The sequence below is a fragment of the Mandrillus leucophaeus genome, unplaced genomic scaffold, assembly GCF_000951045.1.
Source record: "Mandrillus leucophaeus isolate KB7577 unplaced genomic scaffold, Mleu.le_1.0 Scaffold1008, whole genome shotgun sequence".
Classification (NCBI taxonomy): domain Eukaryota; kingdom Metazoa; phylum Chordata; class Mammalia; order Primates; family Cercopithecidae; genus Mandrillus; species Mandrillus leucophaeus.
In genome coordinates, this window is record NW_012098188.1 from 850,833 (window position 1) to 876,753 (window position 25,921).

Here is a 25,921-nt window from a genome sequence, read left to right on the forward strand (position 1 = left end):
AATTAAATTATGTCATTCAATTTGCTAAGACAACTAAATTATAGCGAAGACATTATATATAAATTTTAAAAGAGATTCATGTTTTAAAAGGGTGGAAATGAAATCCTAGCTATAGCTTTTTGGAAAATCAGTATTTCACGAGTTTGGACTTACAACATTTAATCCTCTAAGTAATGAAGACAAATGGTAACTGCATCTTAAAAACATCTGCAGTCAGTTCTACTGGTACCAACAAACTGTTGTTAATCTAGGGTTCCGAGGGAGAAAGGCAACCTGTATTTGTTGTGTTTGCCAATTGCCGTGGTGTAAACACTCACAACACAGCCAAATGAAGACAGACAATGGTTTAACAACCAACTGGCAAGATTCCTGAATGATCAGGAGCTGATTCCAGCATACCACTGCCTGCTACTAAACCCTAATACTACATTTTTTTTTTTTTCTAATAAAGTATTCTGAGGTCAGGCGACAGCCCTCTTATCCATGAATGTAAGATTCATGGAATATGTTCCACAGTCTAGTGATTATTGACAAGCTCCTACCAAAGTCTATCTGAGATGACCTATGCAGACTCACTCAACTAGTACTAGTTTAAGATCTGTCTTCCCCAGGTGACAGAAAGCTCCATATGGATGAGAGTCACGTTTTCCTTACACATCCCTGTATTCCCAGCACATGGCACAGGTAGCAGTGCCTCATGCTCTAAAATGTAAGCTACTCTTCAGCAGGGAACTTTGTCTGTTTTGCTCACTGACAGATGCCAGCGCTAAGACGATATGTTCCACACAGTAGGTGCTCAATACATATTTCTAGAAAAAATGAATAGATAAAATACAAAATGACTAAACATGAAGCCATACACAAAAGCCAAGACAGCAAATATGGTTACTGAGTTTCAGATAGCATCTGAAAAAATAAATCATAAATGATTCATAAACATCATGTTTTCCTGAGGTCCTTTATCTCGATAAATGATTCTAGTCTTCAGATACTGTGATTTCTCCTTTTTTTGTTACCAGTTCAAGGCAGAAGAGTTGAAGGAATTGCATTCAGAGTCTAAGAAGTAAATTTTATCCCGGGGCCAGTTGCCTATCAGAAACTGGGTCTTGTTTTTCTCACTCCTATTTTCTGTCTCTTCCTGTCCCCCTTCTCTTTACTCCTCCACATAATGTGTTCCTCCAGCCTCTGATCCAATATGTTCCTTCCGGCTTCTCTAACTGGGGATTTGGCTCTATTAAAATACAATTTTGCAAGGTTCAGGACAAGATACAGACTTATTCGAACACGCAGTAGTCACAGAAACTTTGTCTTCACATTCCTTGCCGGCTCCATATAAAAAGAAATTAAGAGTCCTCGATCTCTCATTTATTACAAAGCTCAGAAGTCGATGCTATAAACTGATCTGAAAAAGAAGCAGTATTCTTATGGAAACTAGGAATTGTAGCCACATGGATGAGATATGTGAATAAAACGCTTCCAGAAGTAAAATCGCAAGCCCATGTTTCTGCTGTTCTTTGTCTTTTAGAACATATCATGAGGAAACTGCCCAGACTTAAAGGAGAAACTCTGAAGCATAAACCTGTTGTGATTTCTGTGGCTAATAGAAGGGTTGTAATTTCATGGAAAAGTTGTAAAAATAAAAGAGAGGCTGCTCTTTAAATGATAAGTCTTGGGTAAATTGGCTAGGTGAGTGGGGAAGAGACAAAGATTTGTTGGAAAATGGAATGGAATCACCCTAAGTTTAAGAAGAAGTTAGCAGCTAGGAGGTTATTACACACCCCTCCTTCGGGGCGGGGTAGGGGGGCAGTCCTAGATTCTAGAAGCAGAGCTCCAAAGCCCGTTAGAGAAAAGGGGAATTTTGTTTTACCTCCAAAGAAGGAACTGAAAGTCCAACCTCAACAGGTACCTCTAGTACATACAATAGTTTTATAAATTGCTCATCACTTTCCATTGACTGCCAGGTATCTTAGTGATAGGAATATTACTGTAATTCTAAGTTTCAAAAATATGAAAGAAAGGTTTGAAATCAATAACCACACCTAAGATTATAAACCATTTGTTCCTGTATGCTAATTGGAAATGCCACTATAAAACAAGTATTAGAAAACCCACAAGAGATCCTGTTCGATTGCACAATTAAAAGAACTCCCAGTTCAGGAAATGGGATAGTACTGAAGAACATTTTATCTTTGCTTTAAATATCTAAATGTAGCAAATACGCATGATACACAAAATACAGATTCAGTGAGTCACGATCCATTATCTTTAGGCTGGGAAAATAAGTCAGGTAAACATTTAAATGCTATTCATTCCTTCTCTAGCCTTTAGTGCCATGCTAGAAGAGTGAGGGGAATGCTTTGAGGACATGCAGAGGAGGTGGCATTTCAGCGGGGTCTGGGGGGCATTGAGCAGTATCCTCCAAGACGGATGAGGCAAGACATCCTTCCAGGAGAAGAGCCTGCAAGTGTAAGCAAAGCAATGCACAGAGCACAGGGGTTGCCGTCCTCAGTGTGAGAGGAGTACCAGGAATGAAGCTGGGAAGCTGTGCATGCAATAAAGGACCAGCCACAGCGCCCTGTTGAGAACAGGGAGCTTCCTCTGCTGGGATAGAGAAGCTGTGGGTGGTGTTCAGGTAGGTGAATGACATAGCCTTCTGATGTCCTTCTACCTGGACAACTATGTCACCAGAAGGAGAAGAGAGGAGGAGGAGGGAAAAGAGGACAAAGCAAAGCATGGGCACACATTGAGGCACCTGTTGGCCTCCATTGAGCAGAGCCACCTTTTTGCCCTTTAGTTTTAACTATTCCCATGGCATAGGTTGCACGGAGCATGAGAAGCGTGGAAAGGTCTGTTTACTCACTGTTCTGAGGATGCCAGCGCACAGCATTTAAGTAGGCGTTGCAGTAATGGAAGAGAAACTCATGATCGGAGTGTTGGCTTTTTCCTTCAAGCAGGGGCATCAGATCACGTCCATCAATGATCCTGTGGGATAAACAGCCAGGCATCAAGTGGTGAATCAGTCCTGTGTTCTCAAATGTCCTTCTGAACCAACAAGAGCATGAGGGAGCTCCAGTCATAATGAATACAAAGAAGACTGACCCCACCTGGGTGCCCTGTGCAACAACACATTGATCCCAGCTCTGTCCGTGCATTCCATCTGCAAAGAGCACCATAAGCTGGAACTACGGTCATCCCCATTGCATAGATGAGAAAACAGAGGCACAGAAAGGTTAAGAAATTTGCCCAAGGTCATGGGACCTTGTTCAAAGTAAGAATTGATGGGACTGATATCCAGCTGATCTGGCATTCGCACCCTTATTCTTCCTATTGCTTCTCCAAAACACAATTTTCTGTCTATTGCCTGACCAAAGGGAAAGCTTTTTTCATGAAATACGGGTCTGCTGAAAAGACGGGCACCTGACAATTTGGGATTAAAATAAAAAGATACTATATTGCATGAGGCAACTTGGATTCGTAGACTGAAATGAATGCAAATTTCTCATTAAAATGAATTAATTCATATATAATAATAATGATACCATTAAATAACCAGGGAACAGATTATTCCCAAATGAAAATATATCTCCTCTACTACTGGGATCTAACTAGGCCAAGAAGGGGAACTTTCCAGATTGCAAACAATAAGACATATGCAGCTGCTGATGAGCAAAATAAGATTGCTTATAGTTTGAAGAAAGGAATAAAGTATAAAATTGTGTTTTATATTAAACATACATTAACAGCTACATGAGAAATTGAAACCATGATACCATTAGGCCATTGCCATCAAAATGAGAGGCAGAGAATTATTTTGAAAGGCTGAGTGTTTAACTTGAGGATTTTCTTTCTCTGATTAAAAACACTACATTCCTGTCATCTCTTGTTATAAGGCGTTTAGAAACTAGAAGTTTGACGTGGCTGTATAACTTGGGTAAGTGTGTTTTAGAGGTCCTATGTCCCTTGAGCTTTCTCCCATGGTTTATTTTGTTGTCACTAAAAACCCATAATGTAATTATAGCCTTGTTGTTAGCACTTCTTTGGCCTCAACCCTTGTTATTAATCACGCTCTCTGCAGAAGTCTGTAGATTGAAAATATTCTATTATCATAAGTAAAAATAAGAACAAAAGACTGGCTTGGCTCACTTCCCAAACCAATGTTCCCGTGAACCACGATGGGAAGAGAAAGAAACATGGTAGAGAGAGTTCTATTGAGATGCAGCGTGTGCCCTGAAATACTGTTTCCATCCTGAAATGGCAGTCATCTTGCTTGGTTCTTTTCAAATTCCTTTCAAGAAAGACTCAGGTCTTTATGAGATCCCAAATAAAGTTGAAAGGAAGGAAGAAGGAAGAGGGGAAGTGGGCAGGCATGGGAATTAGACCAGGAAAAGCCCCCAATGGTGAAAAGTGATCTGAAAGAGAGAGACAAGGGACAGAGGATTTCTATCCTTCCCCAAGTGGGGAGAATTTCTTTCAATGACTCCCCAAAAGCAAGATGGAATCCCCAATTTCTGGGACACAAACTAGACTTTTACTTTTTGAATTTGGCTTTTTTTTTTTTTTCATTTGCCAACAAAATTCAACATGTGATATAAGAACATGGGAGACAGAATTGCTGTCTTAAGATCAGTATTTTTCAAAATTTTTTATTTTTTAGAGACAAGGTCTTGCTCTGACATCCAGCTATGGTGCGGTGGAGCAACCATAGCTCATTGCAGCCTTGACCTCCTGGTTCAAGCGATCCTCCTGCCTCATCCTCCCAAGTACATGGGACTACAGGTACATGTCACCATGCTCAGCTATTTTTCTTTTTCGTTTTTTTTTTTTTTTAGAGATGAAGTCTTGCTATGTTGCCCAGACTGGCCTTGAACTTCTGGCTTCAAGCTCTCCTCTGGTCTTGGCCAAGATCAGTATTTGATAACTGAAATTGATCACGATTACAGGAAAGGGGGATTTAACTAAAACAAAATAAGACTCCAAGTCTCATAATTATTTTTTCTTACTTAAAAATGAAAAATTTGAGATTTTTTTTAAAGGAGGGGCACAAAGTTCATTCTGCAAACTTATTTTTCTTCCAATGTGGAGACAGACTTTTTTTTTTTTTTAATATCCTACACCTAACGTGGTCCTTCCTACAGGCAGGCCATAAATCATGCTGCTATGGAAAGCCACCATTTAACAGTGCTGCAGAAATATGGCCTGTCAAAGGAAGCCTCATGTCTGCCATGAAAAATGGAAAGTGACTCTGTTGAGCTCAACTTTTAAGTGGTGTCTAAGCTATCGAAATATTTGGGATTGTTTTAAACCACTTGTGGGATTCGCAGTTAACCATGGCAATAACCCAGAGAACAGCACATTTCCATTAATGCTGCTAGTACAAAAATGCTTTTAGAGTGTCATGTTCTGGGGGAGATGGGCCAACCCACTTTCAAAGTGACCCAAAGCATTGCTGTTTTCTCTGGAAACAGTCTAACGGGCTTTTTCTTGCAAACTAATTCAAGTTTTTGTAGCATGTTTGCATAACAGCCAATGCTAAAAAAACTGGATGTGTTTTCTGTCCTAGTGCCCTCATGGCTCTTGGTGGAAAAGGGAGTGTTTGGGAGTGTTTTTCATTTGGAAGGTGAAGTTATTCTCCTTGAGTTCCTGACTGACAATGATGGGAGCGCTATTAACAGGTTGTTAGCAAGGTATCCTTGCGTCAAAATTTCAGATCAAGTTAAATACCATACAGACAATTTTTACATAATTAAAAAGGACATGTTCTGGAAACCTTCCCTGAACCCTATTGATGTCATTCCTCCAGGAATGTGCTGTGCTCTCTTTCAGCTCTGAGGCTTTCAACATCCTCATCCCTCCACATGGAATGTCCTTCCCACCCGCCCATTGCCTAGCCAACTCTGGAAGGACTGAAGGATCATAAGAGAAAGAAAAGATTTGGGGTGATACAGAAGGTAAGGTCTTAGATACTAATAGAGAAGCTTATTTGGGGCACAATGTTGGTGAGCAGCTTATTTGATATACAAATGACAACAATTTCAATGTAGACAATCATAGTTAAGGAAACATTTTTAGGAGAAACTACATATATCTGTAATAAACTAAAGGGAATCTCAAGTATTCAGAAAGTTATTTTCATAATTTAGAAAAATATGTTTCCATTTGTAAACATTAAACCCTCTGCCATAGTTGAACAGAAAGCAAGATTAGTATAAGTGGTTACACACACAAACTTGGGATTCTTCCCATGAAGAGAGTCACCTTTAATTTTGCAAAACTGATGTGAACCTGATATAGCTCACTGACTTTTTCATCTGTTTTACTCTATTGAAAAGGTCTTCTCTAGTGGCTCAGCTATAAGTTACTGGGAGAAGTCAGCTAAATCCATTCCTTGTCTCCATTAGACAAAAGTGTGTTGAGCATTAAAGCATTAATTTGTTTTTGAAACTTTAAAAAATGAAGTCAATTTTTATTTTAATTATGGACCAGAAGCTCTAAATATTTCACCTCTAACATTTGATTCTTGAGGTTGCCAGCACTCTGTTTCCTTGCGTCCCAGCTGAAGGGTCTATGGTTAAAATGTTGAGTTTTCCAAAAGGTGTAACCAACTATGGCTTGTTGCCATTCTCTATTACTGATGTTAATACCATGTTAGGAAGGGGCATGGTCATACTCATACTATGGCAATATTGTATCTGCTTGCAAAGATGAGACTCAAAGAAACAATTTTCACGTTAATGAATTAAAACACTTAGGTATTAGATTCTTCTTTTTTGTAAGTCCCTGTTGCTGCCTTTTGTAACACAAAAGGTTGTCCTCCATTTATTTCCAAAATCAGCTTATTTGGAGACCTGGAGGGAAATAATTTTTCTGAATATGCCCAGGGTGATGGACACTGAAAGTTCTTCTGATAAGTCATGCCACTGAATGAAAATGAATCACTAACATGCATATGAAAGAAAAATTCACTGCCAGAGAGAAACCTCACGTAAGCACATCATAGGGTTGACTTAGAGAACTATTCTCACTGCAGTGTTAAGATGCTGCAAAACAAAAACAAAACAACAACAACAACAAAAATCTTTCCTGTGTTCCTCCGGACTACCTTTCTTTTGGCTTAAGTAGAAACCTTGGATCCAAGGGCTTCTGATCTGCCACCATGCTTTGATTGGCCAGGAAGGACTCCCACTAGATCCAAAATGCTTCCTGAGAATTACAGGACAGTGCTTGAAGAATAGAGGTCTGCTGAACAGAAATTATCTTCTTCAGACAAAATGCAGAAAGAAGCGAAGGCACTTTGTTAAGTGCCCATCAAACAGCTTGGGTCCAACCTTCTGAATGAGTTTCTTCTCCTGAGAAGTGCAAATTTAATATCTCTCTAGCAGGAAGCTGAGAAAGCTTATTTGCACCACTCTGAGCAGGAAGGAGTTAAGGCTATTTTCTAAAAGGCACACATCTGTGTATCACATTTATAGATGGATACAGATGTGAGGGTATTGTCTAGATGCTTTTATTGAAAAGTTTTGATGGGATTTTCCATTATAACAACATTTTCCATAAAGAGCAATAATAAATTTCAGGGTAGGATTTCTCAACGTCAGCACTACTGACATAATGGGTAAGATAATTCATCATAGTAGGGGACTGTGCTGTGCATTGCAGGATGCTTGGTGGCACATCTGAGCCAGTAGCACCCTGAGCCAAGACAATAAAAAATGTCTCCAGGCATTGATAAGTGACCCCTGGGGGAAAACACTACTTTAGATATTCAAAGTCTTCTGGACAAATACATAAGAATATTACTGGACCTGGTTGGCAATATGCTTTAAATAAGGTACTGTGTGATAATTCTATTCCCATGAGGCACTTGGAAGCACATTTCTGTTTTCTAACCTGTGCTGTCTCTAGGATGATGAAGACATTTTACAGCTGGACTAGTACCAGAAGCTAGGACCTCAACACAGAAGCAACATATGTGATTTAAAACCAGGTCAACTGGCCAGGTGCCGTGGCTCATGCCTATAATCCCAGCACTCTGGGAGGCCAAGGTGGGTGGATTACCTGAAGTCAGAAGTTCAAGACCAGCCTGGCCAACATGGTAAAACCCTGTCTCTACTAAAAATACAAAAATTAGCTGGGCGTAGTGGTACGCACCTGTAGTCCCAGCACTTTGAGAGGCTGAGGCAGGTGGATCACCTGAGGTCAGGAGTTTGAGACCAGCCTGGCCAACACAGTGAAACCCCCTCTCTATTAACAATGTAAAAAATTAGCCAAGCATGGTGGCGCATGCTTGTAGTCCCAGCTACTCCAGAGGCTAAGGCAGGAGAATCGCTTGACCCTGGGAGGTAGAGGTGGAGGTTGCAGTGAGCCGAGATTGCACTACTGCACTCCAGCCTGGGCAAATGAGCAAGACTCTGTCTCAAAAAACAAAACAAAACAAAACAATGAGGTCAACAAGCACCTCCAAGGTTCATGAAAGGAATCAGAAACAGAGTGGAACCTTCAGTATTGAGAGTTGGTTCTATTGATGACAGAAACCCACACACAAAATACTTGGGTCTTCTAAGAGGGACGCTGTTTACCTTCTTCATTGAGCACATATAAGAAACACAGATTGACCTCCATCAGCCTCAGACTAGAGCAGCTAGAAGGTAGAAGCAGTAAGATTTCCCTTTATGAATCTTCCTCTGCCTCTGAACTTTTTCCTTACCTTGCTTTTCCCCCACTGGGTAGAAAGCCATTCCAAGATATTACAAAAGTGAAGAGCAGTGATGGTTTTAACATTATGGGTCATGAGAGACAAATTTAATAAAGGAGATTGACTGAACATTCTGTTCTAGCTACTCGAGGAAGTATTAAGCTTTATTCCAAAGGTAAGAACTACAGCCAATGAGGAGGTGAAATAGAGAATGGGATTTTTGGCTTTATACAGGAAAAACTTTCTGTAAGACACTGCTGCCATGTTTTCCATCACTAGAGTGGAAAAAAAGAATAGTTTGACTGGAGTAGGAGATCTTACAATTCCCCTATTGGCCTCAGACTCAAGGTGAGTGGCTCAAGCCTGTAATCCCAGCACTTTGGGAGGTCGACACAGGAGGATTTCTTGAGCTCAAGAATTCAAGACCAGCTTTGGCAACATGGCGAAACCCCATCTCTATCAAAAATACAAAAACTTAACTGGGCGTGGTGGCGCATGCTTGTGGTCCCAACTACTCAGGAGGCTGGGGTGGGAGGATCGCTTGAGCTTGGGAGTAGCAGGGTGCAATGAGCTGAGATGGTGCCACTGCACTCCAGCCTGGGTGACAGAGTGAAACCCCCATCTCAAAAAAAAAAAAAAAAAAAAAAAAAAGAAGAAGAATATGGATTCAACCAGTGCAGGTCTAGAATCTCCACTCTTAGCCATAGCACCCGCTAGTCTCAAAGCGTGATCCAGAGACTCTCTGGGACCCTTTCAGGAGGTCTGTGAGGCCAATGTTATCTTTACAACAGGAAGGCACTCTTTGTCTTTCTCACTATCACTCTTTTAGGAGTGTACAGTGAACATTCCTAGTGGCCACAGGGTGAATGATGACATCATCGATGTATTAGCCAATGGAATGTGAGCTTGGAGTACTTTGGTGTCTTAAAAAATTTCATTTTTTATTACTAATATAACAAGCATCTCTTGACACAACCCACATAACCAAAAGATCACTGGGGTCCTCAATCATAGAAGAAATGAAAAGGGGTTTTGAGACCTCAAAGTTTGAGAATAGCTGAACTGTCAAAGCTGCATTTCTCATTGGTGTGTATCTGTGTGTGGTGAGGAAGAGTGTATATCTAAAGCAGAGTTGAAACCAGTAAGGAAACAAGGTCGAATACAGTAGGAGGGGGAGGAAATCTATGTCTGGACTTGCTTTGGCAGTGCAGTTGTTTTTGTCTTTCCTTTCGCCTTTCCTCTTCCTTCTCATTGCAGCTGAATTTAAACAAGATTTGCAGCCGCCTGCGTGACATTAGCCTGGTCTGTCACCAAACTAATGAAAACAATTAATCAGTGTGCTTCACTTAAAACTCTTCAGATTGGTAATAACACTTAGGAAGAAACCACTGGCAATGTCATATGAAGTCGTATTTAAATTTAAGAGAAAGACATTTCATTTAGAACTCAGTGAAGACGTGCTGGGAAATGGGGCGTTAGCTGGGGAACTGGCTGCATTTCTCACTGTTACAGCAAAGGGCTGCTGAGTGTGGACAAAGGAAAAGGTGTGGGATCCCAATGTCAGAGGTCAAAGAGGTTGTGGCCCAGCTGCACAATGGCAAGCAATGGAGGGGTGAACACACGAGAACAATAGCATGAGCACAATGCTGAAAGACCAAGGCTGAATTAAACACTACCCATCCACCTTCCTGGTCACTAAAAACCTTCAGTGCCTCTGAGTTTATTTCCCTCTGGATAAAGAGATTGGCAGAGGGGTTTTTACATTGGCAAACCCACCAGTAAAGCCCCAGACTGGACAGAGATAACAAGTCCAGCTGGAGGCAGTGTGACACTCCAAATAGAGGGCCTCAGCAGCGGCCTCAGGGCAGTTTTCCTCTGACCTTCTCCTGCCCTCCTGGCTCTCAGTCCCACGCCACCCCAAGGTGCCAGAGAAACTAGAATCCCTCTTCCCCATAAGAATCAAAACCCCGATCCCCAAAACCATCATCAAAACTAAAAGTATGACTCCAACTTTCCCCCTGCCTTTCTGTGGAAAAACTGCCCATAAATAAATCCTCTGACCTACCTTGTGTGACTGTAGGTCATAAGACCCCTGCTCCGGAGAGGGCCCTGTCCCATGCCCAGAAGGAAGGAACACTGCTCAGAGAGGCCAAGACGCATCTAGATAGACAGGCCTGGCTGGGTTTCCCCACTCAGTCCGTTAGCATGAGGTCAGACTTCTCCCTCCAATTCTACTTCTACACACTGCCCGTACTTTGTTGAACCACAGCATAAAAGTGAACAATTTCCCCTGTATCTTCGGGTCTTCCTTTGGAAGCCTCCTGTGTACACGTTAAGTAAATTTATATTCCTTTTATCCTACTAATTGACCTGCCTCAAACCCGTGATTTTCAGGAAAACTCCAGGGGGCCAAAGGCCTTGGTCCCCACACCATTATGCAGGCAAACCGGAGCATATTGGGCTGTGAAATCAGAGCTCGACAATACCAACCACCCTGGCATCAGAGTACCTGTCCTCAGGCAAGGGTGCTCCGGCCAGCTTGGCTACTGTAGGAAATATGTCCATGTTGCTAGTGGGCTCATCAATCTTCTGGCCAGCCTGTATCACCCTGGGCCAACGAAGGATGCCTGGAACCCGGATACCTCCTTCCCAGTTGTTTGCTTTTCCTCCTAAAAGATCAAAAAAGAGGTAAGAGGCAACAGGGAGATTTCAACGCTTTCAATGCTCACTTCAATGGACTCTTTTGTGCTCAGTGTAGAATAACCAACTGCTCTAATTACATAGATTCCATCCATGAGTACTCCATGAGCAATATAGTATATGTTGTATTGAAAAAAGGAATATATATGACACAGTCACCACCATGCGTGACATGGTCAGCACTGTATGGCATCTTGAACAAAAACTTTGTAATCAGAGGGACTCAACGCAACAAAGATTTGAGTCACCAAAGATTCAAATCAATGACTCTGGAGTCAGGGAATTCAAGTTCCATTTCTACTTGACACCAGCTGTGGTAGGCAAAATAATGGTGCCCCCAAGTGTCCGCATCAAAATTCCTGGAGCCTGGAGCCTGGGGAAATGGGTATTTTGCCTTATATGGCAAAAGGGACTCTAAACATGTGACTAAGGATTTTGAGGTGAGGAGATTACCCTGCATTGTCTGAGTGGATCCAATGTAATCATAAGGTTGTAAACAAAAAATAAAATCCTAAGCACCTCGACTAACAGAATGGACCCCTCCCTCTCAGCAAAGGGCATTCCAAAGGTTTAACCTGAAACACTAGTTCAGGCCATGATGGAAAGAGGGGATTGAACATGCCTCATTTTGCCCTCCTTCCTTTGGAATTCAGGTACAACTGACCAGCATTAACATTAAAACAGAGACCTTAAGACGGACAAAACAGACTCTTGTAGCAATAAGATACCAACACCACAGACAGCAGGCCCTGATAGAAATTGAAGTAGTTTACCCCAAAATATATTTCTTTGACATTTCAAAATAACCCCACACAGCTGTCTCTTGTGAGGAAAACCTACAAGACAATCCCCTTCTCTTTCGGGGTCTTTTCCCTGATCTGGGAGAGAACTGAACTGACCAAGAGTCTGGTATCTTTTAAAGTCTGATAAGAAACATGTACAATGTATTCTCTCTAAAGCCTGCTCCCTGGAGGCTTCATCTGCATCATAAGAACCTTGGCCTCCACAACCCCCTTATTTTAACCCAGACACTCCCTTCTATCGACTGCAGGTCTTTAAATCAACTCTTTCAACCAACTGCCAATCAGAAATTCTTTGAGTCCACCTATGACCTGAAGTCTCCTCACCCCCCACCCCCCGACTCTGACTCCAGGCTGAACAATGTACATCTTACATGTATTGACTGATGCCTTATGTCTCCCTAAAATGTATAAATCAAGCTGTAGCCAGAACAGCTTGGGTACATGTTCGCAGGATCTCCCGGGCCTGTGTCTACTTGGCTCAGAATAAATCTCTTCAAACGTTTTAGAGTCTGACTCTTTTTGTAGACAGGGTCCTTTCAAGGGAAAGAGGGAGTCAGAGAAGTGGAGGGGTATAATCACAGAGAGAGGCTGGTAGATGCTACGCTGTTGACTTTGAAGGCAGAGAAGGGTACCCCAAGCCCAGGAATGCAGGCAGGCGCTAGAAGTTGGATAAGGCAAGGAATAAGATTCTCCCCTAGAGCCTTCAGCATGAAACAGCCCTGCCAATACCCTGAGGACCCATTTAATTCATGGTTATTCCCAAAGGAAAATAAATCATTCTACCAAAAAGATACCTGTACCTGTATGTTCATTGCTGCACTATTCACAATAGCAGATGTGGAATTAATCCAGGTGCCCATCAACAGGGATTGGATAAAGAAAATGTGGCACATATACATCATGGAATACTACACAGCCATAAAAAAGAACAAAATATTGTCCTTTGTAGCAACATGGTATAGCTAGAGGCCATCATCCTAAGTGAATTAATGCAGGAACAGAAAATCAAACACTGCATGTTCTTCCTTATAAGTGGGAGCTAAACATTCAGTACTCATAAACATAAAGATGGCAACAATAGACACTGGGATCTACTGGCAGGAGAGCGGGAGGAGGCCAAGGAGTGCAAAACTATCAGGTACTATGTTCACTACTTGGATGACAGGATCATTAGAACCCCAAACCTCAGCATAATGCCATATACCCATGTAACACACCTGCACACGTACCCGCTGAATCTAAAATTAAAAAAAAAATCATGTTGTTTTGAACCACTAAATTTGTGGTAAATGATTACAGCAGACATAGGAAACAGATACACCAGCCCTTTGCATTTGAGAAAACAGCTTCAGCTATCTGGGTCTCACATTCCCACAACGTTTCCATGCGAGTATTATATGGAATGATTATCCCAACTGCCAAGCTCAGTGCCTGCAAGAGAGGAAGGGCACAAAAAATGGCTATTGTCATCATTGTTATTATTTTATTACCAGGATGGCTCTTACCAGGAGAGTTGAGGAAACAGGCTTTGTGCCTATGAGGCAATTAGAATATAATTAAATACAGCATTGAAAGGGTACTGGCAGAGGCAGAAAGACTGAGTTCAGAGTGGATCAGAATGTCAGCAGATAATCTCAGAAGATGGTCATTGAAGGAACCAAAACATTTCACCCCAAAATACTCTTCTTTAACATATTTTGAGGTGGATGTTCAGAGGGTCTGCAAACAGAAGCAGCCCTGCAAAACTGTCTTTTGTGGGGGAGATTTGAATCTGTAGAGAAAATCTGGTTGGGCGTGGTGGCTCACACCTGTAATCCCAGCACTTTAGGAGGCTGAGACGGTTGGATCACCTGAGGTCAGGAGTTCAAGACCAGCCTGGCCAACATGGTAAAAGCATGTCTCTACTAAAAATACAAAAGTTAGCCAGGCGTGGTGGCAGGCACCTGTAATCCCAGCTACTTGGGAGGATGAGGCATGAGAATTGCTTGAACCCGGGAGGTGGAGGTTGCAGTGAGCCAAGATCTTGCCATTGCACTCCAGCCTGGATGACAGAGTGAGAATCTGTCTCAGAAAAAAAAAAAAAAGAAGAGAGAGAGAAAATCTGCATTGAGGCAGCCAGGCTTTCTCTGAAGGCCTCCCTTGTCTGATCTAGCAAAGATGAACTGAGAGACTCACACCGTTAAAGTTCTGCAAGAAACATTCACCATCTCTTCTCTCTGGGGACTGCTACACAGGAGGTTTCATTTGTATAACAAGACCACCTCTGCTAGCCAGGCGTCCTCTTCTCCCCTCTCTCAACCTGTGTGGCCACGAGGCAAGGCCCCATTCTTTCTGTAACCTCAAGACGGTATAAAAGCATCAACCCTCTAGCCATTTCTTTGAGATCTATTTTGTAAGGCTCCATGCGTGTTAATAAATCTGTGTGCCTTTTCTCAGTTGCCTTTGTCAGCAGATTTTTAGCAAACCTTCAGAGGGCAAAGGGACAGTTTTCCTGTGGCCCCTATATGACCAACACCTCCCGTTGAGGGATGGAGACCAAGCGCTCCAGTATAGGGCTTAGACAGGACAGGCCTGAAGTCACTCCAGCTGGGCAGGTGACCCATGGCTGGGGGAATAAACACTGCTTCCTCACCCTTTATGACAAAGACAGCACAGAGCTAAGTGGTACTGAAGTAGCCATCAGGAAGTTAGACTGGGGACAAAGGGAGTGGAGTTGAAGTTCAGCTACTCAAAAAAGAGGCTGTTTTAAACAATTGGTGTGAAGCATTAAATAGACAGTTAAGTGAGAATGAAGCCAATGAAAAAATGCTCATTCCTCTCAGGAATAGCATGTGTGAGTCACACTGGAAATAAACGCCACTTAGGAAGCAAATTACTAGAGACAGAGGTTTCAGGGGTCCTGAAGCAAATCTCCATTGTTAAAAGCTCATCTCTCTGTCATTTTTTTTTTTTAACCTTTACAGGAATGCTTCCTTTTATTGCATTCTGCGCTATCTGCACTAGTGTGTTTTGTGTGTTTTTCAGATGTCACATTATTTATCTATGTATGTGTTTATGTACTTATTCTTATTTATTTTAGGTTCAGGGGTACATATGCAGGTTTGTCATATAGGTAATCTGCATGTCTTGGGAGTTTGGTGTGCAGATTATTTCATTACCCAGGTAACCAGCATAGTACCTGATATGTAGTTTTTCAGTCCTCTCCCTCCTCCCACCCTCCACTCTCAAGTAGGCCCCAGTGTCTGTTGTTCCCTTCTGTGTGTCCATGTGTACTCAACGTTTAGCTCCCACTTGTAAGTGAGAACATGCAGAATTTGGTTTTTGGTCCCTGCATTAATTCTTTTAGGATAATGGCCTTCAGCTCCATCTATGTTGCTGCAAAGGACAGGATCTCATTCTTTTTTGTGGCTGCATAGTATTCCATGGTGTGTATGTACCACATTTTCTTTATCCAGTCCACTGCTGATGGGTATTTCAGTTGACTCCATGTCTTTGCTATTGTGAATAGTTAAAAGCTCATTTCTTACAGCTGAAGACTGTAGACTGAATTCCTCTCCTCAGCAGGCTCTGACCTTTGCAGACATTCAGACATTCTACATGCCCAGTCACTTAGGGGAGATTCCTATGGAAGTTCACATCATACTTTGTAGTTTCTGTGATGGCCTCCTAAGAAAGTTAAAACTCTTCCCCTTATTTTATCTTTTCAACATCACTTGAAGGTAATTCTCTGACAGATACTATGATTCCTGCTTCACAGAGATCACAGCCAACAAATCGGAAGTTTAACTACTTTGCCGTAGTTCATTCAAGCAGTTGAAAGCAGAGCTTTGGGAGGAATCTCAACGTGTGAATTACAGTCTAGTTTTCCTTTTGTTCCATCAAACTCATAAAATTTTCACCTGCTTATCCTGCTACTTGATCAAACTCACACCATCTTCACTTTAAATTTAACAACAACAAAATAAGTGATTGTTATAGAACAAAAAAGGGCTGGTTTCATGAATGGTTTAGATATACAAATATTGCCCCCTTGTTTTAAATAAAACAGCATAAATAAATGGGAACAAAAACCAAACTATTAAAATCAGGAAAAAGCACCCTCTCAAAGTTAATCTTCTAGATGCAACGTGGCATTGTGTATTGGATTCCAAAACAGAGAAAGGGCATTAATGGGAAAGCTGGTAACATGGGAAGGTTAATTTTGACAAGGACACCATGGTTGTGTAGGATGGTAAGATTGCAGATAGCTGGGTGAAAAATAGACCTCTGTACTACCTTTGTAATTCTCCATCAATCTAAACTCATTCATAACATTTTCATTATATATATATATATATATAAAAAACATAGTTGTACAATCTGAGGCTGAGAGAACTTCAGTTATGTGCTGACGGTCACTTATTTAGTAAGCAGTAGAGTTACAGATACAAATCCAGGTTTGTCTGACTGACTCCAAAGCCTGTGAATTTTTTTTTTTTTTTTTTTTTTTTTTTGAGACGGAGTCTCGCTCTGTCACCCAGGCTGGAGTGCAGTGGCCGGATCTCAGCTCACTGCAAGCTCCACCTCCCGGGTTCACGCCATTCTCCGGCCTCAGCCTCCTGAGTAGCTGGGACTACAGGCGCCCACCACCTCGCCCGGCTAGTTTTTTTTTTTTTTTGTATTTCTTAGTAGAGACGGGGTTTCACCGTGTTAGCCAGGATGGTCTCGATCTCCTGACCTCGTGATCCACCCGTCTCGGCCTCCCAAAGTGCTGGGATTACAGGCTTGAGCCACCGCGCCCGGCCAAGCCTGTGAATTTAAACAGTTGTCCGATATCACTTTATCTTTGCAGCAAGAGCACTGGTGCCAAGTTTTCTATGTCCTGAGAGAAGAGGATCACACCATATTTGTAAACCACATTTAGTTTCTACAGCCTATGTCGAAACTCAGAAAGATACATCTGAACAGTAGAATTAAGGATTGAGGCACCGAGTGAATTTCGTACCCTCCCAGGAGTTGATCTGTGCATCATCTTTAAGGTGAAAGGCAATGTCCAAGGATGGTTTACTAGGGCTCACCAGGGGAAGCCAAGGGATGCATCTGGCTGTAGAGCCATGTGAGAGAGTGGCTGAAAAACATGGCCCTTAAACAGCAGATAGTGGCTGGGTGCAGGGGCTCATGCCTGTAATTCCAGCACTTTGAGAGGCCTAGGCAGGTGGGTTGCTTGAGACCAGGAGTTCAAGACCAGTCTCGGCACCGTGGTGAGATGCCATCTCTACAAAACAAAACAAAACAAAAAATTAATTTAAAAAATTAGCCAGGTATGGTGGCACACACCTGTAGTCCCAGCTACTCAGGGGGGAACTGCTTGAACCTGGGAGTTTGAAGCTGCAGTGAGCTATGACTGTGCCCCTGCACTCCAGCCTGGGTGACAGAGAGACAACATGTCTTAAAAAACAGAAAACCAAGCACATAGTTTCACAAAACTCCACAGGCACATCCAAGGTCTGTGTATTTTACAACCCAAGTGCCAGTGACCTATTCCCCTCTGAGGAATTTGCTAATATCCCAGAACTCCAGGTGATGGAAGAGACATCTTATAAGAACATGGCTTGATGTAGAACCACGTTGAAAACAAAACAAAATAAAACAAATCTCCTGCAGAGGCCCTGGAAATATCACAGCCTGCCAGAGATTCCAGATCCCCAAAGGAGCTCCAAGCCACAAATGGCCACCTGGTGGCAACACTTCTGTCTGGGTGCAAAGAAGCGGCTTACCTCTGCTCAGGTAAGATGCACAGAGCACCTCTATTGCAGGCATGGGACTATGTGCCTGTAGCCCCTAGATCTGGCCACCTACTGACCACCTGAATGGTAGCCCCAGGCATGGTTTCGTCTGCAGCTAGTGTTAACAAAATTGTCACACTTGTGAAATGCTCTGTTGGAAGCTCTGAACCCACTATGTGGAACATCACAAGATTCCCATCTTGTATTAATAGTTCTGAGTCTATATTCAGGTCCTAAAGAAATGTATCCATAAACATAATCTTGTGCAATTTTCTAAAGCTATAAAGGGAGAGATTTTGCAACAGTCATGGCAAAAAAATGTTTTAAAATTTTTTTAACAGATGATGAACACATCCGAGCACACACTGCCTATGGAAAAACATGTTGGAGGAAGCATGATCACACATTTGCAGGCATGTGTTGATGAGCAAGTGCCCTTGTTTGTCAGATGGTGTAGCTTTCAGTCTCCTTCCTCCTGCGATATTGCGTTGAAAATGAGATGCGCCAAATGTGTCTGTCAGGCTGAAAAAGCACCAAAATCTGCTCTCCCAGGCACCACTCACATTATCATTCAGCAGAGTTCAGAGGAACTCAGAGGGTGGACACGGGATGCTTCATTCATTCAGCAGACATTTAATAAGCAATGACTTGCTATGATCAGGACTAATGATGGAGTTTCACATGTACCCCATACCATTCAAACTCATGACTTAAATATTAACTCTTGATTCTCACCATCACTCTGCAAGGCAAGTAACCCATTTCACAGCCAAGAAAACTTTGGCAAAGGTTACACAGCCAGTAATTGATGGTATTAGGTATAGTTCTAGAACCTGTCCTGCCAAATGCTAGGCTTTACTGATTTTCACATCCCTAAACGGGACACAAAGGTATACCACGGAGATTATGCCCTACAGAAACTCACAGCCTCAAAAGATAGCTCAGATAATACTCACTGAGAACTGTGATTGTATGCCAACAGAATCCCAGAGAGAACACAGTGAACAGGGACCTTGTCCTACAGAAATTAAAAGTCTCAAAAGACAGCTCAGATATATCCACAGGCCAGGCACAGTGGCTCACACCTGTAATCCCAACACTTTGGGAGACTAAGGTAGGAGGATCACTTGAGGTCGGGGTTTGAGACCAGTCTGGGCAACACAGTGAGACCCAGTCTCTACAAAAAATAAGAAATAAAATAGCCAGGTATGGTGGTGCATGCCTCTAGTCCCAGCTACATGGGAGGATGAGGCAGGAAGATTGAGTAAGCCTAGGAGGTTGAGGCCGTAGTGAGCTGTGATCATGCCACTGCACTCTAGCTTGGGTGACAAAGTGAAACCCTGCCACAAACAAACAAACAAACAAACAAAAGATATGCCCACAGATAACTTTGATTAAGTACCAACAAAAATCAAAAGAAATGTCTTTTACCTGGGCAAACCTGCCCTGTACCAATAGGTTTTGACTTGGGTTTTGAAGCAGAAATTAACTTAGGAAAGTTGGAGAATGGGATATGGGGGAAAAGAAAAAAAAAAAAAAAAACAGGTGAAGGAGTACGAATTATTTTTTCTGAAAATTTATAAGCAGAGAAAAAGCCATGGTCTAAGTTTAAAATTTAGTAGAGTAATTGTCCAACTCACACTTTTAACATCCTGATGGCATGTTGTGATGATGTTCTCATCACAGAAGGATGATGGCTGAGTTACTCAATCTCTCTAGGCAAGCATAGCAAGGATTCTTCTACAATTTACTCCAAGACTCTTGTTAGAAACAGCTGTTTGCAAACCAGGCTTCTATTTTTGTCCTTCTGAATGCTCCCACACAGCAGGTCAAATCACTTTTAATGGCAAAAGCATATGCTAGTCATTCTTATGCTTGATCTGGGCAGAGTTTTATGAAATATTCTGTTTTTCATTTTTCTCCTCAAATCTTCCCATCCGAAATAACACTAATTCTCTGAATTGAGGCAAACCCCGTTGAAGTGTGTGATGATAATTCACGCGAAATGTTTTCTCACACAAGATGCTACATTTTACACTCTCCTTGATTTATTCATGCCAAAGACTAAAACCCATGAATTGCAGATGGGAAATATAACAATATTTTTCAGGTTCCACCAGTGTATTACCCACCTATTACGAGGGCAAAAATAAGGAACCTGGTGATATCAGTTGTTAAACAACAGGTCAAGAATTGAAGAATATCCTTAAAATTAATTGACACAGCTCAAATGATTAAGAATGACTCCTCAAGCAATACATCCAACTACTAAGGAATCTGAGTCAAGGGTTGGCAAACTTTTTCTCTAAAGAGCCAACTCTGTTGTTGTAATTAAGAAGCAGCCAGGAATAAGACATTCACAAATGAGCATGGCTGGGTTTCAATAAAACTTTATTTAGAAAATCAAGGGCTGGTTTGCATTAGGCCCACATGCTACAGCTAGGCCAGTCCTGTTCTAATTTACTAAATTTTGATTTTTTGGGGGTGAGGTGAGCACACCAACTTGGACCTTACTCCATAATATTAAATCCATCAGTATTGGGGGGAAGTGTCACAGCAACGTCTACTAACATTTTTCTTGTCACTTAATTGAACTCCTACTTAATATTGTCCGCAAGAATGAAAAACTAAAAAATATATCTTACTCTGGAATGTGAAGCTAAGCATGTCCTGACTGGGGTTCACCTTTCCAACATCACACCTTGGTTGAGCTGAGTCCCACGAAAATGTCCTGGTCAACAGCTCATCCTCTGCTCTCTGGAAAGTTCTGCTGCTCCCTCTTGATGGTTGCTCTGCTAGGATTTGACCCTGGGATGGTTAATATTAAGTGCCAACTTGATTGGATTGAAGGATGTAAAGTATTGTTCCTGGCTGTGTCTGTGAAGGTTTTGCCAAAAGAGATTAACATTTGAGTCAGTGCAGGCTGGGAGAGGCAGACCCACCCTCGATCTGGGTGGGGACCATCTCATCAGCTGCCCACGTGGCTAGAATAAAGCAGGCAGAAGAACGTGGAAGTACTAGACTGGCTAAGTCTTCCAGCTTCGTCGTTCTCCCATGCTGGATGCTTCCTGTCCTCGAACATCAGACTCCAAGTTCTTCAGCTTTTGGATTCCTGGGCTTACACCAGTGATTTGCCAGGGGCTCTCGGACTTTCGACCACAGACTGAAGGCTGCACTATCATCAGCTTCCCTACTTTTGAGGTTTTGGAACTCAGACTGGCTTCCTGGCTCCTCAGCTTGCAGACAGCCCATTGTGGGTCTTCACCTTGTGATTGTGTGAGTCAATTCTCCTAATAAACTCCCTTTCATACAGACATCTATCCTATTAGTCCTGTCCTTCTAGAGAACCCTGACTAATACAGCCCCCATACCCAAATCATTTACAAAGCTCCTTAAAAGCCTAGATAACAAGCCTCTCCGATTTCATTAAGCCTTCTATGATCAGGTATTATTTTCCTACTTTCAATTTCCACAGTATTTTTCAAGTTCAAGTTTATGGGACATATGACAACCAATTCTATGCATGTCTCATTCCAACAGGATCAACAGTATTTGAGGACAAACTGTCCAATGCATTGTTAAATCAACTGAATAGTGTAATCCCTTCCAAATAGATGGTACTCAATATATTTTGTGTAACAAATGAAATAATGAATTAATGAAGAGTATTGCTGTGGGAAAAAAACAGAAGCCTACAGGTGAATGTGATTACAAATTCCTATTTCTAACCTTTTCTGGTCTCTATTTTGCTACATGCTTCATTTCCCTAACACATTGCATTCCTAAAATTTTCTCCACCAGAGTCATATACTAAACAGCTTGACCTTTGACTATCAAAAGAGAAACTCTCCCTGAATGTCATCAAAGAAAATGAGCCCATAAGCATGAGCTATGCCCACTCCCTGCCCTCACAGGGCCCAGTTTACCCACCATGGCCACATCCTTCTCACTTTCCCACCTCTTTGCTGTCCCAGAATCCCAGCCTTTCTCTCCTGCAGAGCACGCTTAACCACACAGCTTCAATCATGCCCATTTCAAAAGTGAGAAATTCAAGCCTCCCATTACGGGATCACAATCTCCTGCCTGTCCATGTGACTTTTTCAACAACATGTGCAAGCTCTGCCACATTTAACTGTGTAGTATTAAGGTCATACATTTTGTCAACTGAAGCCAATGCAATGAAATCACTCTGCTTATGGCAATGCCTGAGACGGTGGTGATCCAGCAGTTGCATTCTCTGTTGAAGTGGACAGTCCCAATCATTCCAAATGGCCCTTCCATTTTCAGGGTGTTTGCTAATGTTAACCCATCTGTCTGGTCCCTGCTCCCAGCTTAGATAACCCACAAGGCAGAGCTCAATGCCCGGACATGATACCAAGTCTCCATGACCTGACACTGTCAGACCTTGCTCACACTTTTTTTTGAGACAGGATCTCACTTTGTCAGTCAGGCTGGAGTGCGGTGGTGCAATCAAGTCTCACCGCAGCCTCCACCTCCCAGGCTCCACTGATCCTCCCATCTCAGCCTCTGGAGTAGCTGGACTACAAGCACATGCCATCACATCTGATTAATTTTTAATTTTTTTTTTTTTTTTTTTTTAGAGATGGGGTCTAATTATGTTACCCAGACTGGTCTCGAACTCCTGGGCTCAAGCGATCCTCCTGCTTTGGCCTCCCAAAGTGATGAAATTACAGGTATGAGCCACTGCACCCTGCTACACTTTCATCCCTAGAAATACTGAGCTGCGTTTTCATTCCCCATAAGTATTTCACACCTGCCCACTGTGTACTTCCCACCTGTCCTCTCCTAGCCAACAATGCAAAATGTCAACCTGCAAAATGTCAGTTCCTCCTGGAAGGTTCTCTCAATTCCCAAGTTGGGCTAACTGCCTTTACCATACTTTAACAGTTCCCTTACCAGTATATTACACTGAAGCGGTCTCTTATATCTCTATCCTAAAAACCAGTAGAATTCTAGTAGAATTTAGAGGCATTATGTCTTTTAGTAGAATTTAAGCTACTAGCTTCTAGTAGAATGTAAATTAGTAGTAGTCGGAGGCCGTTTATTTCTCGCCTTTATACCCTATCAGCTAGCCCTGTGCCTGGCATGTTCTATAGAATCAATATATAAATGCATGTCAGTCAAATTCAACCAAATGCATGAATATATAAACAAGACTAATGTGATCTTCTTTCAAAGGTGAAAAGGCTGTGGATATCTGCTGGAGGACTAAATACTGACACTAGCATGAAGGGGCAGCTTTGCCTACTCTTGGGAAGCCAATGACAATGTTTGCCAACATCATTTGAACATAACTACCTTGTAATAAGCTACCAGAGTCAGTCACTACTATTTTTTTTCTCACAATAAAAGTATCAATTGCTCTCTGAAAGCTGCATTATTGAATGAGGGAAAGAGATGTCAAAATCAGTGACTGTAAGAAGCAACTCATAAGTGACATGGACTCAGGCCGCGTGTTTGGAATTTGGCCCTAGCGTAAGGAAAAAATGCCCGAAGAGCAGTGCCTTCCATGCAGCCATCAGGGAATTTTAAAAGCATTTCTCTGCACATGAAAAAAAAGTCTATATTCTTGAACACTCTGGAAAATATGATCCCCCACCCCCACACTTCTGCAGAAGCCCTCTATAGAGTTAATTTATCCATTCCATTGACATTTATTACTTGCCTGTAGGCAGAGAAAAAGGGAGGGAGGAAGAGCCTCCTTCAGGGTGACCTTGACTTAGGAGAGGGATGGAAATGAAGCCAGACATTGGAGTTTAACTGTTCTGTTCTGAGAATACAGGAAATCTTGTAGTATGAGGAAAAGGCAAACTCTAAACTCAACTAAAAGAAAATCTTAAGGAAGTTATTCTGGTCCCATGTAAGGGATGATATTTTAGGAGAAAGGGAAGACATAGGGAGAGAAGGAAACAGAAGGAAGAGAAAACTGAGAAGTGTTCACTATTTGTATTAGTCAATTTTCATACTTCTATGAAGAAACACCTGAGACTAGGTAATTTATACAGAAAAAGTTTTAACGGACTCACAGTTCCACATGGCTAGGGGGCCTCACAATCATGGTGGGAGGTGAGGGAGAAGCAAAGGCACGTCTTACATGGCATCAGACAAGAGAGCATGTGAAGGGGAACTGCCCTTTATAAAACCATCAGTTCTCATGAGACTTACTCACTATCACGAGAACAGCACAGGAAAGACCCGCCCCCATGATTCAATTACCTCCAACTGGGTGCCTCCCAAGACATGTGGGGATTATGGGAGCTACAATTGAAGATGAGATTTTGATGGGGACACAGCCAAACCATACCCCTATTCATTTAGTAAGTTCTTACTGAATGCCTACTCCATGGTTATTCAAGGCACTAGGACACAGTGGTGAATGAGGCAGCCCAGATCCCAGCTTCCATGGGAGAAGGACTATGAGCAAATAAAATAATAAACAGGTAAGATATCAGAGATGCAAGCAATTAGAATAAAGTAGTGGGAGGAGACAAAGACTTTTGATTTGGTGGTCCAGGGAGACCTTACAAAGGTAATGTATGAGTGAAAGATAAAATTCATCCAAAGATGAGATGAAAGGATGAGTTTCCAACACAAAGACTCTAAGGTGGGAACAGGATGAAGGGATTGGGGGACCCGGGCAAAGCCAGGAAGAGAGGATGAGAAAACTGTACAGCTGGGGTGCAGACTTCATGTATTTTCAGTGGACGGGAAGATATTGGAGTGGTTTTTTATTCTGTTTGTTTGTTTGTTGCCCAGGCTGGAGTGCAGTGGTGCAATCATAGCTCACTGCAGCCTCGACCTCCTGAGCTCAAGTGATTCTCCCATCTCAGCCTTCCAAAGTGCTGGGATTACAAGTATGAGCCACTATGCCTGGTTGATACTAGAGTGTTTGAAGAAAGGAAAAAAACCATGTGAAGGTGGAGGCAGAGATTGGACTGATACATCTACAAGTCAAGGAAGGTTAAGAATTAATGGCAGAACAACAAAGGAATCTCCCCTAGAGGTTTTGTAGGGATCCCAGCACTTCTAGCACCTTGCTTTCAGACTTCTGGCCCCCAGAACTGAGAGAAAACAACTTTCTGCTGCTTTTAAGCCACCCAGTTTGTGGTACTAACGGTTACATCAGTCCTTAGAAATTCAATATAGTACATTAACATTATGTTTATGAAATCTCACTCTAGTGTCTGGGTGGAGAATGGAATGTGAGAACAAGGAATTAGGGAGACCACCAAGAAGCACACTGGAGAAGTCCATAGGGCAGACCACAGTGGCCTGGACAAGATGGAAAATTGATACAAATGACAAAAGAGGACCAATGTCAGATAAACTTAGAAAATAAAGTGAATAGGATGTGATTCCAAAATATGGGATACATAGGGGTTAAAGAGAGGCAAAATAAAACAAGCCCACAACCAGCAAACATGGTAGCACTGAGGTTCAGTCACTGGGTAAAGCATTCAATAAGATCATGCAGATATGGGGATGTGTGGGCTTGGGCTAGCTTGCATTTGACGTCTAGCTTGCATCTTTCCGAGATGACATGCCTACTGAGCTTCCAGGTCATGTGGCAAGTGGGCAGCTGGACATAGCAATGTGGACCTCCACAGCAGGGTCCTGGCAGTGTATGTGGGATGCCCTGCAGTTGGATGTCATATGAGGTCCTGGATTTGGATGACATCAGGTAGGACAAGTGTGAAGATAAAAAAGGGAAGGGGGCCCAGGACAGAGCCCTGGAGGTCTCCAACATTGAGAGGTGGATCAGGTGAGAAGCAGCTGCAGTGAAGGTTGAGAAGAAACTTCCATGAATTCATTTGCAACTCCGTATGCAAAGAGAGGCTCAAAGGCTTAGAACTCTGATTTAGACAACTGAAGCTAGGGGTGGGGTCACTCGCTCCTTCAATAAAAGAACTGCAATTTTCAGGACTCTCAGCTTGAACTCC

At 42.3% G+C, this 25,921-nt stretch overlaps 1 protein-coding gene across 2 annotated transcripts in view; it reads right to left on the minus strand.

Annotated features, from left to right (window-relative positions):
* The window catches only part of STS (steroid sulfatase (microsomal), isozyme S), a 206,672-nt gene that overhangs the window by 17,862 nt on the left and 162,889 nt on the right, over positions 1 to 25,921 (minus strand). For both annotated transcript variants that reach the window (XM_011974178.1, XM_011974180.1), the window contains 2 exons: positions 11,202 to 11,361; positions 2,861 to 2,982 (listed from right to left, as the gene is read on the minus strand). In XM_011974178.1, coding sequence (XP_011829568.1) covers positions 2,861 to 2,982; positions 11,202 to 11,361 — 282 coding nt within the window. The remainder of the gene's footprint in view (positions 1 to 2,860; positions 2,983 to 11,201; positions 11,362 to 25,921) is intronic.